This window comes from Elgaria multicarinata, chromosome 13 (genome assembly GCF_023053635.1).
Source record: "Elgaria multicarinata webbii isolate HBS135686 ecotype San Diego chromosome 13, rElgMul1.1.pri, whole genome shotgun sequence".
In the NCBI taxonomy this organism is placed as follows: domain Eukaryota; kingdom Metazoa; phylum Chordata; class Lepidosauria; order Squamata; family Anguidae; genus Elgaria; species Elgaria multicarinata.
Genome location: NC_086183.1, coordinates 23,205,854 through 23,224,480, shown reverse-complemented (window position 1 = coordinate 23,224,480; position 18,627 = coordinate 23,205,854). Strand labels below are relative to the sequence as shown.

Below are 18,627 nucleotides of genomic sequence, written 5' to 3'. Positions count from 1 at the left end.
ACATAAAATTCGTCTGGACTTCTGGACAGTTTACTCAATAATGGGGTGATCATAAGATGGCGGGCCTGATTATAAAAGCTACAGGACAGAAGGATATGCTCCATCGTCTCCACTTCCATATTCTTACAGGGAAACCGTCGTTCCTGATGAGGGACACCAGCATATCCGCCCTGAAGTAATTCAATAGAATAAACATTGCATCTGGCCTTGGAGAAAACAATACAATATTTAGCCACTGACAGGTTCTTTAGATAGTCAGCCAGCTGAAGAGGCCCAACGTAATGAACATGCAATGCACTGGGAGAGTTAGAAACATAAGAGCGAGTACGTAAGTCACAGAAGGCTATATCCCACAACCTTTGTTTGACAGATTTAAAAGCAAAATTCAAGCCCAGATTAAGGAGGAGGGATGAGGAGAGACCGATTGAAGCTGCCTTCCTGGCAAGAAGCTTGGACCAGCTATTCATATAGTTGTCCTGAGCCAAACATGAAAGCAGACCTGAGCCCCTCCCAAAAAGACTAACTTCCATCCAAAATTTTAAGGCAGACCACCAAGCCCTAAGCGAAAGAGAGCTTTCCCCTGGTTTCCAACAAAAGTACGGAATTAGGGACACATTTTGGAAGTTGAAGAAGGGTCCTCAAAAACCTTGTCTGTAGCCTATCTATCTCAGATGTTCACCCCCCTATCCAGATGTTGGAGGCATATAAAAGCTGGGCTGCAGACTTGACATTAAACACTTTGATAGCAGACGGTATAAACATCCCCCTTTAGTAAAGAAAAAGCATGTTATTGCAGCTGAACTGACTGAAGCTTTATTAAGGGTGGCCGATCTATGGGCACTCCAGGACAGGGTATGATGGAATAACAGCCCCAGGTAAGAGAATTTTTTCACCTGTTCCAGGATATGCCCGTCAAGGGACCACCGACGTTGAGAAAATCTATTTTCAAAGAACATGACTTTAGATTTCTCAAAATTAATTTTCAGATCGTTGGTCAAACAAAAGTTGGAGAATTTAATTAAAAGATGTTTCAAACCAGGTCTAGAGCGGGAGAGAATAACAGCATCGTCTGCGTAAAGTAAAATAGGAATTTTCCTTGCGCCAAGTTTGGGCAAATGTCCTTCATGGTCAGACAGGGCCTCCTCAATATCATTTATGTATAGGTTAAATAGCGTAGGTGTTAGGATACAGCCCTGTCTTACTCCTCTAGACATAAGAATTTCATTTGAAAGCTGTCCCTGTGTGCCACATCTAACTCGCATCCTGCTGTCGCTATATAGAACCATTATAAGATTAAGAAGTCTTTTGTCCACCAGGATTTTATCTAATTTCTCCCATAGTTTAGTTCTAGGGATGGAGTCGAAAGCGGACTTCAGATCCATGAAGGCAACAAACAGTTTGTTACGTAGAAATTTAAGAGGTTTCTCCGCTAAGTGAAAAAGAATCAGACCATGATCAGAGGTGGAGTGATTCTTTCTAAAGGCAGCTTGGGCCTCCGTGACAACTTTCACCCCACTCGTGTCATAGGCAAATGCCTCCATATAACTGATGTGCTCTTTAAATATATGCATTGCTGAGATGGGACTGCAAAATTCATTTAATCAGCTCTAAAGAGAGGACACTGCCAGCCCATTTATTTTCTCCTGACTCTGGAGTGTTTTTATCATATCTAATGATGCCAGAAGAACTTTGGAACTCTAAGTACTGATGCCGGAGTTCCTGTGTTCCCTTTCCTGTGCCTCCTTCCCTTCCCATTTTTAGAAATATCCTTAATGAACAAGCTAAGATTGTCTTGTTCATTGAGCACAGACCACTCTAAGGAAGGTAGCAAAGTCCAAAAGTAGTGGATGGGAGAGACCGTAAAAAGCAAGCTGAATTCATTGGTGAGTGAGGAATCATTTGGGGCTATTGAGGAGGGGGATTACGTGTTGGTGTGGGGAATGAGGTTTGTCCTCTTTTAAAATCCAGCTTGTCTGGAACCGCGAGAGGTGAGTTCTCCACTTCCTGAATTTAGGGAGACCATCAATTCACAGAACTGCATTCTGCATTTTAGGCTTTGTGGAATTGTCCTGTAAATGCCAAGGGCTCATGCAGAAGGACCCCTGAGGATTGTCTTAGGGTCTGGGCAGGTACATATGGGAGGAGGCATTCCTTGAGGTAACCTGGCCGCAAGCCGTTGGGGGCATTGAAAGTACTGTACTACTACTCTCTTTTATTTTAATGGATTCTTTTATTTTTATTATATACACTGTAGTTTCAATTCAGAGAAATTGATTTGTGCTTGAACGGCAATTTAAATGGCAGTTTTCATTTGCTCAAAAGAAAAGAAAAGAAAAGAAAAGAATGAAAATCCACTAGCTAGCTGAGTAACTGGTGTGTGTGTGTGTGTGTTTACAAAGGCTTACCTCCCTCATCCCCCCTGCCACCACCTGCCTGAGACATCTTGGCACCAGACGCCTCTGGAAGGACACCAGAGGTGTCTGGTGACAAGATTGCTGCATGTCTCTCTATTTCTCTTCCAGATAAGGTTTTTCCCCCAATGTCATCTGCACTGTATTTCACCCACAAGGGAATCCTTTTCCCCAATAAAGAGTATGATGTGGAAACACTCAACTTTGTGGAAAATGAATTCCAACTGTTGGACGACGATGTACTGAATGTTACTTATCCTAAATCAGGTCAGTGGTGCTGTTATGTTCCTGGACTAGTAGTCTTACATGGGCCCAGGCTTGCATGATAATGTGTGTTATTACACTTATGTCAAAAGTGAAGCATGCAATAAACATTGAACAACAATATATTTTACCTCTTCCAACCCACTTCATGATTTACAACTTTCATTCCTTATATCCCAGTATCAGAGGCTGTAAGCTTATATATACCAGTTTCTGGAGGACATGGTCAAGAAGGTGCTGTTGCATCCATGTCCTGCTAGAAGGTTACTGGTTGACCACTGTGTAAACAGAATGCTGGACTAGATGAAACCTTGGTCTGTTCCAGCATGGCTCTTTCTATGTTCTATTCATGGGCAGTAAGGCTACTAGTCATGATGATTGCTATACCCACAGTATCAGTATGCTTCTGAATAACACTTGCTAGGCAAAATACACAGGAGGATGTTATCAATTATTATTATTATTATTATTATTATTATTATTATTATTATTATTATTTTATAAAGCGCCATCAATTTTCATGGCGCTGTACAGAATAAAACAAAACAAGACAATCTGCTTTATGGCTTACAATTTAAAATTTACGTAACAGACAGGGGAGGGAGGGGAAAAACCAATAGGGGTAGGGACATTAAAACGAAATATAGACTAGTATGACGACGCTACAGTTAAAAAGCTTTCGAGAAAAGAAATGTTTCCAAGCGAGATTTAAAAACAGAAATTGACATTGTGGTCCGCAAATGCACTGGAAGAGAATTCCAGGCATAGGGGGCAGCGAGCGAGAGATGTGGAAACTCTTGGGCAGGTAAGAGACATGGTGTTAATGGAGCGGAGGGCACGAGCAGGGCAATGTGGACTTCCCACTGGAGCAACTGTCAGAAAAGATATTTGAGAGAAGGGGAGAATGTATCACACAGAGAACAGCAAAAGCTTCAAAGTATAGCAAAAGCTAGAAAAGTAGGAATGAGTGGAATTATTTTCAGATACATTCAATGTCTCACCTGTTCTGTATTCCAGTGATTTTAACATTAAGATGTTATATAGAACAGGTATGTCTTAATTATGTGCTGTGAAATCAGACATGTGACCAAGGCCATATTTGGGTGGGCACGACCCGTTGTGGGCTGGACATGTTGGGCGTGGCCATGTTATCCTCCTTTTTGGTTTCCAAATTATGGTCACCCTACTGGTTGAACACTGTAGGAACAAAATGCTACACTAGTTAGGTCTTTGCTCCGATCCACTAAGACTATTCTGTTCTTATGACCACCAATGCACCATAGTCATCTCTAGTTTTTCCCTAGATCTGGATTTGCCTCTATAGCTAATGTATGTCAACCCACTCCCTGCCAGAACGAAATTTCTCTACACCCTTCAGGCTTTCTTCCTATCGTACAAAGTTCTGTGGACAAAACAAAGTAAGAACTTAATGTTAACAAAACCAAGAGTGAAATAAGGGCATTTGTTCACAAATGGTCAGTAAGAGGCCCAGTGTCTAGAGACGCTCTGTGTGGGCAGTATCCTGTGGTACCCCTTCACAGAGCAGATACTTCATAGTAAATGGGCCTAGTTTACGTAGGACTGCCATTGGGTACTGCCCTATATTTGCTTGTACCATGACCTTACGATAGGTGGCAGCAGAAGACATAAGAAGAGTCCTGGTGGATCAGGCTAAAAGTTTATGCAGACCAGCATTCCCCCCCCCCCATAGAAGCCAACCAGATTCCTTTGAGAAAACCACCGGAAGACATCACTCTCTTGCTTGCATTCCATTGGAACAGGTATTCAAAGGCATAATGTCTCAAATACTGAATGTTGCATCAAAATAATTGCATCAACAAAATCACTGGAGGAAACAGCACTACTCAGTCCTTAGAATGAATATTATTATTATTATTGTTATTATTATTATTATTATTATTATTATTATTATTATTATTATTATTATTTACATTCGTATACCACCCCAGAGTCAAAGCTGTCTGGGTGGATTACATAGGACAACACACTAAAAAACCATATTCAACAATTTAAAATCACAAAAACATACAAATTAAAATCACATAAACGTACAAAAACAAACACAAGCTAATTACATATTGCTAAATGCCTGGGAGAAGAGAAAAGTCTTGACCTGGCGCTGAAAAGTTAACAACGTCGTCGCCAGGCAGGCCTCTTCAGGGAGATTGTTCCACAATTGGGGGACCATCACAGAAAAGGCCCTCTCATTGCCATCCTCCGAGCTTCCTTCAGAGTAGGCACCCAGAGGAGGACCTTCAAATGCTGTACCTTTTTTAAGGAAGCAGGAGGATCCTGAGAAATGTTGAACAAAAGTCATCCATCTTTGAAAAGAAGATGTCTATCCTGACATAACACCCCTGTTGACATCTCTGAATGCTGATTGCATTACAGACAAAGATGAGCATCTCTTCAGTTCTTTATTCTCCTTGCTAACATCTTTCCTTGCCGCCAGTCAGAAAGGTGTATGCTCAATTAGACATGACTATGTCGACTTGGTGATGAATTTAGGGAATCCTGGCTTTGTAGAGTTTTAAGTAGCTCCTAGGTCTACAGAAATTCATTCCAGTTCTTATGATTTTGCATAGACAGGGAATTATGTGTGGTCGGTGGAACGGAAGGTGAAAGTGGGTAAGTAAAAAGGGTGTAGGGGAAGAAGAGGCAACCGTATGATTATTGGACTCCCTTCCAGGTACCAATTGGATGCAGGAGATTTTGGGCTTAATCTGGCACAATGGGGACCCATCATGGGTTCACAGCTCGTTTGTGTGGGACCGGTCACCATGGATAGAAAGTACTCATGGTATGAAGATTGCCCTGGCATCTCCTCCACCCAGACTCATGGCTTCTCACATGCCATTCCAGCTTTTCCCCAAGTCATTTCTCCAGTCCAAGGCTAAGGTAAGACAGGAACAATTCTCACATCAAGCCCACCTTCACCTCCAGCTCGTCTAGAACACAGATATGGGGAGTTCTGAGTTGACTCACCTTCCATTCATAGGAAGCAAGGAATTTATAGGAACCATTTATAGGAAGCAAATACATTCTATGGTTCCATTGCCTCTGCCAGTGTTCCAAGGCTTTAAAAGTACTCCTGGCAGCTTTTTCGCTATGATTCCCAGGAAAATAATTCTTGATCGAGGTCCTTAGGGTAATCCCAGTTAAAACCGTAATGCAAACGGCATGTTCCATTTGCAGAGCATTTGGAGCTTCTTTGTAACAGGGGTGAGATGCCGCCCTCTCACAATGTCACCTTTGCCTCTCCTCCAGGTGATCTATACTCTGCGTAATCCCAAGGATGTGCTGGTCTCATTTTACCACCACTCCAAAATCTTCAAAATATTCAAGGACCCTGGAACTGTGGAAGAGTTCTTGGAGGAATTCCTGAGTGGGAATGGTATGCAAAGAGGCCATTAAACCGTCTTCCTCCATTTGGGTTGTAGCACTCCTCCCCCATGAGAGACTGGGGGGGATCCGCACGTCACTCCCAGAGCGCTTCTATGTGGTCCCAGTGCACCCCGAAAACTATAGAGTGACTTCCCTGTAAAAGAAATGACGAAGAGCCGTCCATGGCGCCGCCGCCGCTGCTGAGGAGAGCTCTCCGCCGGCGAGGAGAGCTCAGCAAAAGAAGGCGGGGTGAAAAGTGGAAGAAGCTCTCCACCCCGCCTTCTTTTGCTGAGCTCTCCTCGCTGGCGAAGAGCTCTCGTTGTCGTCGTCGGTGGCATGGACGGCTCTTCGTCGTTTCTTTTACAGGGAAGTCACTCTATAGTTTTCGGGGTGCACTGGGACCGCATAGAAGCACTCTGGGAGCGACGTGTGGATCCCCCCTCACTGAGCAATATAACCACTGAACTCCCCTGCCCTCCTTTACACCGTAGTAGAAGTCAGCAGTTGAGATTTGTAGCTGCAACAGTGACTTTCATTTGATTATCTTGTCTTCTCTGAGGAAATCTTGTGCATTTGTCAAAAGTGGTGAACTGGACCTGTTATTGTATTTATCTAACACTGTATATTTGTATCCTGCCCTCCACAAGGCCACAAGCCTGGGTACATAGAGTTGTCCCATGTTAGCCCTCAGAATAGTGGTGTGAGCTTAGAGGTAGAAATACTGACTGCCACAGACTAGTCCAAAGCCACTCTGTGTTTCTCATGACTGAGTGAAGATGGGAAGTCCAGTCTCCCCTGGGCTGGTCCAGCACTCCAGGTACCACACCACGAAGGCTTTCTTCGTACTCGATCCTCATAACGTTATCACAGAACGGTAATTCCCAACAGGGCAAAGGGGAAGGAAGGGGAAATGTGCCATGCTGCTGCTGCTGCTGCTGCTGCTGCTGATTTGCATTTGTATACCGCCCATAGCTGAAGCTCTCTGGGCAGTTCACATAATTAAACTGGTGGAGGGTGGAGATGGCGAGGCCTCAGTTCCACTGTTAGCCCTCAAACCTGAGGGCTGGACAGGCCGCTCCCTCAGTGTATACTTTGCCAATAAACACACCGGGTTGGAGAATGCAAGTTAAAGTTTATTAGTAAATGTTGCAACATTGGAGCTCCAGCGGGAAATGCAAATTAAGAGCTCCCCGAACAAAGGGATCCTCTGGAATATATAGGCTCTGGTTACATCACTTGTTAGTAACATAATTGGTCAGTGCTCTTATCTTTAATGGACTTTACTGGTCCGTGCTCTGTTAACAAACTAGGTTACATTGCCAATACAAGGTAAGGTGCATACAATTCATACATCACAGCTTACATTCGACACTGATTGGCTGAAAGTTTTTCCTTTGTCTAAGATGCACCTAGAATCCACCATGAAGGAATGCTGGGGGCAGTTCTTAACCTTTCACCTGGAGCATAGACTAATCTCACAGAATGAAATTCCCTTTTACACACATCAAATCCCCCCTTCAAGGTATATATGTTTTTTTTACAAAACAGACTTATATCCCTTGACCATATTTTGCATCTCTAGGAATTTCTTCGCGTCTTCTTTGTTCTTCTGAATTGGGTCCTGGGTAGCTGGTATTGCAAGCAATACACGGTTAGATGAGGTTTAAAGACACTACAACAGATAGGCACACATTGTACTCCACAACAGATCATAAGAAAGATACATATAAAAGCTATAAGGAAGACAAAAAGTTGCTTTAACCATGAGAAATTAGGAAGCCAAGAGGTGAGCCATGAGAAATCAAGTCCTTGATCTTGTGTAATGTGTGACACAATATCGTGTAATTTCCGCACCTTTGACTCTATCAACTGTGAATTGTCAGACAAATTAAAACAACACATCCCTTCGAATTCTTCACACCCATGGTTGTGTCTTAGCAACAAATAATCGATGGCTGCTCGATTTTGCAGGGTTGCAGCTCTTATCCTTTGTATGTCTGCACTTAGAGCTGCAATGGCTTGTGATGTGTAGTTCAGACTTTTTGCCAGGGCATAGGCTACTTTGTTTAACTGCATGCTGTCGGCTACAGCCAAGCCTGGGACGCCCACCAGTGACACGGCCAGAGATACTGTTTCTGCTTTACTCAGTAAATCTATGTTGCTGTCACATGACTCATCCAAAACCACACCCCGCTTTTGGCGATGGAATGGTGTGGTTGGTTGGGGGCGAAGCTGAGGCTTGTTTGGTAGCCATATAGTGAGTCTGCCTATTGTGCAAGGTCCCCCCTTTCAAACAGAAGTGAGATGTATTCACTATCTGCTGAGCAATGTGTACCCACACATTTTGGTGTGATTCAAATTTCTTCATCAGTCCACTTTGTCCAGTTACAGACCACTTTGACAACTATTCTCCTGCTCCCATTAGGCAGAGGAGAACAGTTACTTTCTACATCATTATTGCTTTTTGAACAAGAACTTTAGTCCCTCTATTGGTTCAACTGTCCAATGTTGTCCTGTTTTTGTGCCAGCTTCCGGAGTGGCACTCTTACCCTCTTTTCCTCTGGGCTGAGTGTCTGGAACTGCTTTTATTCTAGTATAATAAATCTATGCTTTTACTCCCTGGACCTTTTTGCTGCATGTGTGGTGAGGATCACTAAGTAAGGCCCTCTCTACTTAGGCTGTAGATGCTCGTCTCTCCATGTTTGGATCAGGACCTCATCTCTAATCTGGAACTTATGGACTGGAGTGTCCAACAGCAAGGGAAGTCACTTGTGGAGATATCTGTGGAGAGAAAACAACACAGCCGAGAGAGAGTGCAAATAACTTTTGACCCACACTACCCTCTTTACATTCATTTGACTCCCATGCACCACCACTGGACTCTGAGGATAGGGTTTTCTATACATTTAATTCAAATGGGCTAACTCCCAATTTAGCTCTAGGGGCAATGTGAACTCTAAATAAAGCAAGGGGTAAAGCTTCTGGCTATTTTAAGTAAGTCTCTTGACAGATTTTTTGCTAACTGTCTTTTCAAGGCTTCTGTCCATCTGGTTAAAGTATCTACAAATACCAACAGGTATTTCAAGTGTCTTTTCTTGGGGACTCCGGAGAAAGTCCACTTGCCACGATTTCATCAGCTAAGAGTCTAGGTCTCCCTGCCCTGGGAGGGGGCTTTGGAGAAACTTTGGGATTGTTAGTACAACAGACAGGCCATCTTCTGTACTATCTGATCGGCAATCTTCTGCATCTTGGGTCTCACTATGACTCTCAGGAGACCTTGGGCCATGGCATCTGCTCTCAGGTGGGTGCTCTGATGGTATTCTTGGATTCACAGGTCTGAGAATTAGCTTTGGCACCAACAGATGTTCTTCTTGGTTAGATCTACTATCTATTTTTCTTTTCCACGGCTCTCAGCTTCTCTGCAAGCTGATTTTCTTTGGTTGTATACTCTGGTGGTTCTTCTGGTAACTTCACTTGGGGCACAAGGGCCAACACTGGGACTTCTTTGGTTCTTCTTTGGGCTGCTTTCTTGCCGCTGCGTCAGCTCTCCGGTTCCCTTTGGTGACCTCACTGTCATCCTTCTGGTGGGCTTTACAATGCACCACTGCTACTTGAGTTGGTTTGGTGACAGCTTCAAGCAAGTTCAAGATTTCTGTCCCATGCTTCACAGGGCTTTTGCTGGCATCTGCTAACTGAAGAGCTCTGGTAAGAGCTATAGGTTCTGCTTTATGTGTAGAGGTGTTGGGAGGCAGAGATTTTGCTTCTATTGTGTCCCACAAAGTGACCACTGCATATCCCGATTTCTGGATTCCATTTTCCATGAAGCTGCTCTCATCAGTATAAAACTCTACATCTGCATTGGGCAGCGGGGCATCTTTGAGATCAGGCCTGCTGGCATAAACACTTTTAATGATCTGGATGCAATCATGTTGCAATCTTTCTTCTTGCTCCACGAGTAGCTGGATTCAGGGTGTTAAGTGGAGATTGGCATTCATGAAGCAGTCTATACAACAGAAACTGCTTTACAATAGCTTTCAGTTCTACTTTGACTGGGGTGGCCCAGCAATCTCTCGATGTAGGTCTTTGTCCCAGCCAGTTGGGTTTTAGAAGGGCCAGGGGCTTTGTTGTGTTCTCACTCGCTGTCTTGCAGCTTCTCTTTGAGTTCCTGCTGGGACTCTTCAAAGGCTTCTTCCAAGCTGGTGATTTGGCACAGCTCTTCTGCTGGCTTTAACTGTAAATGCATCTGGGCTTTCTAAACTTCTTTTGCTGAAACTTTTTCTTAGCATCAACATAATGGCTTTTTCTGCCTGCAGATGGTGCACTCTCGTTCTCTTCTTTCTCTCTGGGTTTTTTTTTTCTTACATTCACTCCATTCTTCTCTCTTTCTGCTACTTGGCTACTTCTTCACTCTCTCATCTTCTACCAAAGCGCTCAGCAAGGCTTGAACATCTGGCCTGGGGCTCATAGTTAAGGCTTGCTTCAAGGGCTTAGCACAGCATCCTTTTCTTTGTCTTTTCTTCTTCTCTCTGGCCACAGGGTGGGCTTTCTCTAACTTCTCTTCTCACAGGGTGGGGGGATGTCTTCTCCCCCTTCCTTTCTTCTACACGTTCTGCCATTCTCACATCCTCTTTCTCTTTCTACAATTGCTGCTGCTGGCAATGACTCCTGTCTCTGCACACGTTTATCTTCTTTTCTCTCTTTTGCTTACTCACGATTTGAAAACACTTTGTATGCAACTTCAATTGACTGGCTAACGTTCATCACTTGCGTGCCTTTTGTCTTCACTTCGCACTCTGGGCGCTGGGGGGGTGTAACTTTTCCTCTGCTTTCGGTGATTCCTTGCCTATTGTCAAATTGCTCTTCTAACCCATCCTCTTGGTTAGAGGCACCTGAAGAGGAATCCAGTAAGTGATTTGACCCCCTCTTCTCCCTGCCTCTGTGGTGCTGCATGGTTCACATCAAGCACCTGAGCTGCACATTGAGGGGTGTGTGTGTGTGTGTGTGTCTGCATCACAGGAGCCAAAGGGGGCACCTAGAATACCACATTTCCCCCCTCCTAAGCTGAGGCAAACCTCGTCACCAAAATACCATCACACACGCTATGCAAAACCATCACTTTCCCTCCCCCACACAAGCCACAAGGCATTTGAGCTGATTCATCACGAAACAAAGACATGAAAACACTTACATACACCATTTCATTCCAATTTTTCTTCAAATACAATTTTAACAGAGTGGACAGAGGGACCTTCGATTGGGCAGTTCCTATTATTTTTTCCGACAGGAGGGCAGTGTTGCTCAGCTTTCAGATTTCCTTCTCTGAATTCAGGTACTCTACCTTAGCGTCTACGCTATCTCCTGTTTAAACGCTTTGATTCTTCCTTAATCAACAAAAGGAGAACAGGGAGGCCTTTCCTCTACTTTTCCGTTCTACCTAAGCGTATGTTCTACAGTGAGATCTGTTTACCACTGCCCCTTCACTTTTCCCTTGGGCCCTTTTTAATCCAGAAATAAAAGGAACTTACCCGTTTCAGAAGATCTCTCTCTCTCTGTCTGTCTCTCTCCCATCAGATTTTAGCTTGCTTCTCCAAGCATACACCTTTGAACTCCTCCCCCCAGCTCCCAGAACGCTGGACAGGAGGAATGTGACCCCAGAAAAGTGTTCTGGTGCGCGCTCGTCATTTTTCCTCATCTCCAAGACAACAGGAGCCGTTGGGAGGAAAACCAAGGTTAGGCCTTCTGAGCAGCTTCTCCTGCCTGGCTCGCCAATTTGTTAGCCCTCAAACCTGAGGGCTGGACAGGCCGCTCCCTCAGTGTATACTTTGCCAATAAACACACCGGGTTGGAGAATGCAAGTTAAAGTTTATTAGTAAATGTTGCAACATTGGAGCTCCAGCGGGAAATGCAAATTAAGAGCTCCCCGAACAAAGGGATCCTCTGGAATATATAGGCTCTGGTTACATCACTTGTTAGTAACATAATTGGTCAGTGCTCTTATCTTTAATGGACTTTACTGGTCCGTGCTCTGTTAACAAACTAGGTTACATTGCCAATACAAGGTAAGGTGCATACAATTCATACATCACAGCTTACATTCGACACTGATTGGCTGAAAGTTTTTCCTTTGTCTAAGATGCACCTAGAATCCACCATGAAGGAATGCTGGGGGCAGTTCTTAACCTTTCACCTGGAGCATAGACTAATCTCACAGAATGAAATTCCCTTTTACACACATCACACTGCTGTGTGATGATAATGCATATCCACCTCTGAAGGCAGGAAGTGTAACCCTCCTCCACCCCCCGGCCCTCGGACTGTTGACATGCCACTTTTGGCTCTGCTTTGCTCTTCCAGTGGCCTTTGGTTCCTGGTTTGACCATGTGAAAAGTTGGCTGGAGGTCAAGGGGAGACCCAATGTCTTCTTCAACAGTTATGAAGAGCTGCAGCAGGTATGGTTTGACCTTTGGCTGTATACACACCCATCCTGGCTTACGTTGTTTCTTTACTTCTCCAAGTGAAAGTTTTTTAAAATGGCATGCTGTTGAGTGCAGATAGTCTCTAGGAACGGAAGAAGAGCTGTGCTGGATCTGGAGAAGAATCCATCTGGTCCAGCATTCTGTTCACACAGTGGCCACCCAGCTGCTCATGGGAAAGCCACAGGCAGGACATGACTGGAGCAGCACCCTCCTGCCCCTGTTCCCCAGCAACTAGTGTACATAGGCATCCTACCTCTGATACGGGAGATGGTACATAGCTATCGACTAGTAGCCATTGGTAGCCTTTCCCCTTGCTTACACTGTCAGCTGTTTTCCAGGGTTCCAGTTAAAAGCTAAAGTTTCACCTTTTTACGTTAAGCCCCAGGGATTAGGTTTTATTTAGGTTCAAATGGAGCCCATCCCTCTTGTACCCAGGCCCAGACATTTCCCAGCACCTTATAAATTTGATGCCTTCTTCTCAACACCACCATCTCGTCCACACATTGAAACTCCTCAGTTTTGCCTGCTTAGATGGCCCTGTATATAGAACATGGAGCATTTCAGAGAAAGCTACCTTGGTAGTACTGCATTTCATCCTCCTACTTCTAATATTTATTGCGGTTTCCAGGACCCCATGTCTCGGGTACCATCCTCTGATTGGAGTCCACCAGGGGAAGAGCCTTCAGTGTGGTGGCTCCCCTCCTGTGGGATTCCCTGCCTCTGGAGGTCAGGCAGGCGCCAACTTTGTACTCCTTTCGGCATCTCCTGAAAACATCATTATTCCAGGAAGCCTTTCCTTAATGTCTAGCCATTAGTCATTGTTTCTGCTTCCTTTAAAATCTGTTTTAACTGTTTTATTCAGTTTTTATTTTCATTTTATCTTGTACACCGCTTTGAAACTTTCAATGGGGAGCCATATATAAATATTGTAAATCAATCAATCAATCAATAAAAATAATTATAAACCACCACTACTGACTCCACTTCAGCAATGTCTACAAAGCTATGTAGATGGTGTGTGATGTCCACAAGCCCTGCAGCAGGCAGAAAGTTTCCTAGGCCATCTGCTTGTCTCTCCGCCAGGATCTGCGAGGCAGTGTGGAAAAGATCTGCCTTTTCCTTGGGAAGGAGCTGAACAGCCAGCAAATTGATTCTGTGGTGGAAAATGCCTCCTTCCAGAAGATGAAGGACAACCCGAAGTCCAACTTCACCACAGTGTCAGATGACACTTTAGACCACAAGAAAGGGAAGTTCTTGAGGAAAGGTAAAAGCAGAGCGTCCTGGGTATCTAGTGTTGCCACATGTGCATTTGCTGGAGGTCAGGTGGCAGATGGGAGGCAGGGAAGGATGCCCCACTGCCTTGAGCTTCCTCATACGTTTCCCGCTCAACTAGAATTAATGGCGAAGGGTTGCCTTTTCATGTGCCTGTGGTGGGAGGGTCATTTGTGTGAGATGGGAACCCCTGCATCCCAATCAGATATATTCTGAAGTGATAAGATTCTTCTCCACTGACAGGTGGCCCTTTCTGAAAAACCCAGGTGGAAAACGTTTTGTTTCCTTTGAGAGGTTTTGAAATGGAGGCACTTGGCAACCTTGTTGTTGTTGAGATTGTTGTTGTTGTTGATGATGATTTCATTTCCCAAATTTTTTTAGAACAACAGACATAGATGCCTCATCTATGTCTTCTGTTAAATGCCTGGGAAGAGGATGGTCGTTACCCAGCACCCAGATGATGACAGTGTCAGCCCCAGTTGGGTGTCAATGCGGAGCTCATTCCATAGTCAGGGCAGCCACCTCTGAGAAGGCCCTCTCCCTTGTTCCCACCTTCTGAACCTCCCTTGTAGCTGGAAATCAGAGCGGGGTCAGTTGTTGATCATAGTGCAGTCTTAGGTAGACCTGTGCTGAAAGGAGCCTGCAAAATGTAAGATATATCGTATTTGTAGAATTTCTGCAGAGGCTTGAGAGTAGCAAGCCAGCAAGACATTCCACATGATACACCGAGCTCTCTCCTCTATCATTTTGCCAGCAGCTTTGCCAGGTGCAGAATCAGCGGCATCAACACGTGTTGCCTGAGTAGTTTGTGAAACTGCCTGCTTACTCAAGCAAGCTTTCCCAAATGGTGCTCGGTGAGTGCATTTGGGAGAAAGCTATGATCTGACAGCAAGCTGGCACAAGCCATTAAAGAATACACATAGGACAAGCACTGATGGGGGGGTGGCTCAGAAGGACATCATAATAGTAGGTGGTGGATCAGCCAGGTTGGAGGGCTGCCCCTGCTGCCGACCATCATCCACATCCTTCCTCACTCTGCCTAAAGGTAGGGTCAGCCTTTAAAGGGACACTCACTCATTTCTGTTTGCCGACTCAACTTCTTTGCATTTACTGCTTCCTCTTGTGGTCTTCCAGGGATTGTCGGGGACTGGAAGAACCTCCTAACAGTGGCACAGAATGAACGCTTTGACCACGTTTATCAGGAGAAGATGCGGGGAGTGAGTGCGACCTTCCCATGGGACTGAAGAAGGCCAGACTGCAACTTCTGCTGTTCCGTTTTCTTTCTGTCTGTGCCTCATATGGCTCAGGTTCCTTCTAATAAATCATTGGGCTGTATTACCAGGGTAGTGTTATTTCTCCAGGTGTGAAGGAAGCTGAGCAGGAATTTCACGGTCCAAACAGGGGAGGAGAGCAAACATGCCCAAAGATGCATGGATACATTCTATGTTCAATTCTAGGCTCACTTCAAGCTTAGCCTTGCTTGCCCCTCAGCTGTCTGCGTGATGTCACAGTGTGGATCTACACTTCTGCTTATATCGATTTTTTGAGCCCTTGTGACGTTGTAAGTTGTATCGCTACCTTGTGTATACCGTTGCTCAGTAGCGTTACTTACCTTTTCTTGTAACGTTGTTGCGGAGCACACTGTTCGTTGCCCCGTTGTCGGTGTTGTTTCTTCTTCTCGTTTCTCTGAACCTTTCAATTCCCAGACTGTCTTTTCTCTGCGCCTCCCACTTCCTTGTTTTTGTATTTTATGCGCCTCCCTAGCTAACATTCCTTTATGCACATGCTCTTAATTCCAACTCTTTGTGGCGGGAGTTCTTCAGAGAGAGTGGTTTGTGGATTGTTGGAGTTGTCTGTCTCTTGAGGAAAGTGTAGGAATGCCTGGTGAATGGAATGTGTTAAATCTTTCTCATTTTAAAAACGTTATTTCTGTGGTATTACATGCAACCTACCTCAAGTGAAAACTTTTTTTGAAACAATACTTTTATTAAAGGATGCGCATATGCACATTTCTAATTTAATTTATTTTAAAAAAAATTAAATTAAGGATGCGCATATGCGCATATGACCCGCCTGTCATTGGGGGTGCTGCTGCTGGTGGGACTGAGAGAAAGGCCTTGTAATTATTAATGGGAAAACGTGAGATGCTTTGGAGACTGGTGATGGCCCAGCCACATGAGTATGGCTGAAGTGGGAATGGGGCATGTATGTCCGCATGCACACTCCACCTACTTGGCTACTTCCTCGATCTTTATGTGTTCGGTGTGAAGATTGGAGAAAGGGTCTTGGAAGCACTGTTGGCCTGCCGAGGACCCAGATGGCAGGAGCTGAATTTGCCATGGCCTATGATTCAGGGCTGCTCTCACACAACCCACTTTCACCCCAGTCGTGTCATAGGCAAATGCCTCCATATACCATACTACTTTATTGTTATCCATAGATCCATGAGAAAACAAGAATCAAACATGAAATCATACAGTTAGAGATATTATCAACTTTCATCTAATACACAGAGAGCTCTAATCCTGGCCGCCACTGTAAGAAATTTAGCAACAGCCAAAGTTACTCTTGAGGACTTGTCTTCCAACAGAAACTTAACATAAAATTTGTCTGGACTTCTGGACAGTTTACTCAACAATGGGGTTATCATAAGATGGCGGGCCTGATTATAAAAGCTACAGGACAGAAGGATAGGCTCCATCGTCTCCACTTCCATATTCTTACAGGGGCACCGTTGTTCCTGATGAGGGACACCAGCAAATCCGCCCTGAAGTAATTCAATAGAATAAAATTGCATCTGGCCTTGGAGAAAACTATATGTCCGGGAAAGCCGCCAAATGGCTTGACAAAGAAAGATAAGACCAGCCGGTAGCTAGGCAATGAAGGTGTTTATTTACAGAAGCTAAACAGTGCAGGGAAAGGAGGGGAAAATGGGGGTTTGACTGCAAAAGTCAAGAAACAGGAACAGTTCAAGGAGCAGGCTTGTAGAGTAGTCAATGTCCAGTCCAAAGTCAAGGGAGCATGGCAAAGAGGAGATTCGATAATGCAGTCCAAGTTCAAACACAGCCAACAGTCAGCGACAAACCAGTAACACAGTCCAGAGTCAGGGGCAACAACAGGCAAGACATAGTCACAAACCGGTCCAAGGTCGAAGCAGGAATCCAGAGTCGGCAGACGTGGTCACGGGGTCCGGGAATCAAGACAGGAATCAGAATCCAGGCGTTAAGGCACAAGGTCACAAGATCCAAGAGCAAAGGCTTCCGCCAGAATGCTCAGATAATCTCTGACAACTTTGCATGGCTCACAGCTGCACTTTTATCCTTAGTCAGAGTGCTGAGTCATGGCCTCTCAGCTGATCCCTAATTGCCTGGTGTTTCTGGTGGAGGCGGCGAGACCGGCATCTGGTTGCCTTCTCCGCCCGCAACTGGCTGAAACCAGGCTTCTCCGCCTCCTCCTCAGACCTCTGCGGCTCCTCCATAGTCTTTGCTGGCATCAGGCCCTCAGAGCTAGCAGAGGTCCCAGCTGGCCTTGGCTCTTCTCCCTGAGGCTCTGCCACAGTCTCTGCCAGTCCAGCCTCCTCACTACCTGAGCTGGGCTTCTCGGTACTAGGTCCAGCCTCTGCCACCTCCTCCTCATCTCCAGACTCCATCTCTATGCAGGGCATGACACTATACAATATTTAGCCACTGACAGGTTCTTTAGATAGTCAGCCAGCTGAAGAGGCCCAACGTAATGAACATGCAATGCACTGGGAGAGCAAGAAACATAAGAGCGAGTACGTAAGTCACAGAAGGCTATATCCCACAACCTTTGTTTGACAGATTTAAAAGCAAAATTCAAGCCCAGATTAAGGAGGAGGGATGAGGAGAGACCGATTGAAGCTGCCTTCCTGGCAAGAAGCTTGGACCAGCTATTCACATAGTTGTCCTGAGCCAAACATGAAAGCAGACCTGAGCCCCTCCCAAAAAGACTAACTTCCATCCAAAATTTTAAGGCAGACCACCAAGCCCTAAGCGAAAGAGAGCTTTCCCCTGGTTTCCAACAAAAGTACGGAATTAGGGACACATTTTGGAAGTTGAAGAAGGGTCCTCAAAAACCTTGTCTGTAGCCTATCTATCTCAGATGTTCACCCCCCTATCCAGATGTTGGAGGCATATAAAAGCTGGGCTGCAGACTTGGCATTAAACACTTTGATAGCAGACGGTATAAACATCCCCCCTTTAGTAAAGAAAAAGCGTGTTATTGCGGCTGAACTGACTGAAGCTTTATTAAGGGTGGCCGATCTATGGGCACTCCAGGACAGGGTATGATGGAATAACAGCCCCAGGTAAGAGAAATTTTTCACCTGTTCCAGGATATGTCCATCAAGGGACCACCGAGGTTGAGAAAATCTATTTTCAAAGACCATGACTTTAGATTTCTCAAAATTAATTTTCAGATTGTTGGTCAAACAAAAGTTGGAGAATTTAATTAAAAGATGTTTCAAACCAGGTCTAGAGCGGGAGAGAATAACAGCATCGTCTGCGTAAAGTAAAATAGGAATTTTCCTTGCGTCAAGTTTGGGCAAATGTCCTTCATGGTCAGACAGGGCCTCCTCAATATCATTTTTGTATAGGTTAAATAGCGTAGGTGCTAGGATACAGCCCTGTCTTACTCCTCTAGACATAAGAATTTCATTTGAAAGCTGTCCCTGTGTGCCACATCTAACTCGCATCCTGCTGTCGCTATATAGAACCATTATAAGATTAAGAAGTCTTTTACCCACCAGGATTTTATCTAATTTCTCCCATAGTTTAGTT

At 44.8% G+C, this 18,627-nt stretch overlaps 1 protein-coding gene across 1 annotated transcript; it reads left to right on the top strand.

The window, feature by feature from the left end:
- The first annotated feature begins 1,690 nt into the window (after positions 1–1,690).
- Positions 1,691–15,141, top strand: LOC134408021 (sulfotransferase 2B1-like). Its single transcript, XM_063140083.1, has 7 exons — positions 1,691–1,883; positions 2,523–2,678; positions 5,386–5,594; positions 5,964–6,090; positions 12,435–12,529; positions 13,640–13,820; positions 14,963–15,141. Exons 2-7 carry the CDS (start codon positions 2,540–2,542, stop codon positions 15,070–15,072), a joined length of 861 nt encoding a protein of 286 aa, XP_062996153.1. The 5' UTR covers positions 1,691–1,883; positions 2,523–2,539; the 3' UTR covers positions 15,073–15,141.
- Positions 15,142–18,627: the final 3,486 nt, after the last annotated feature.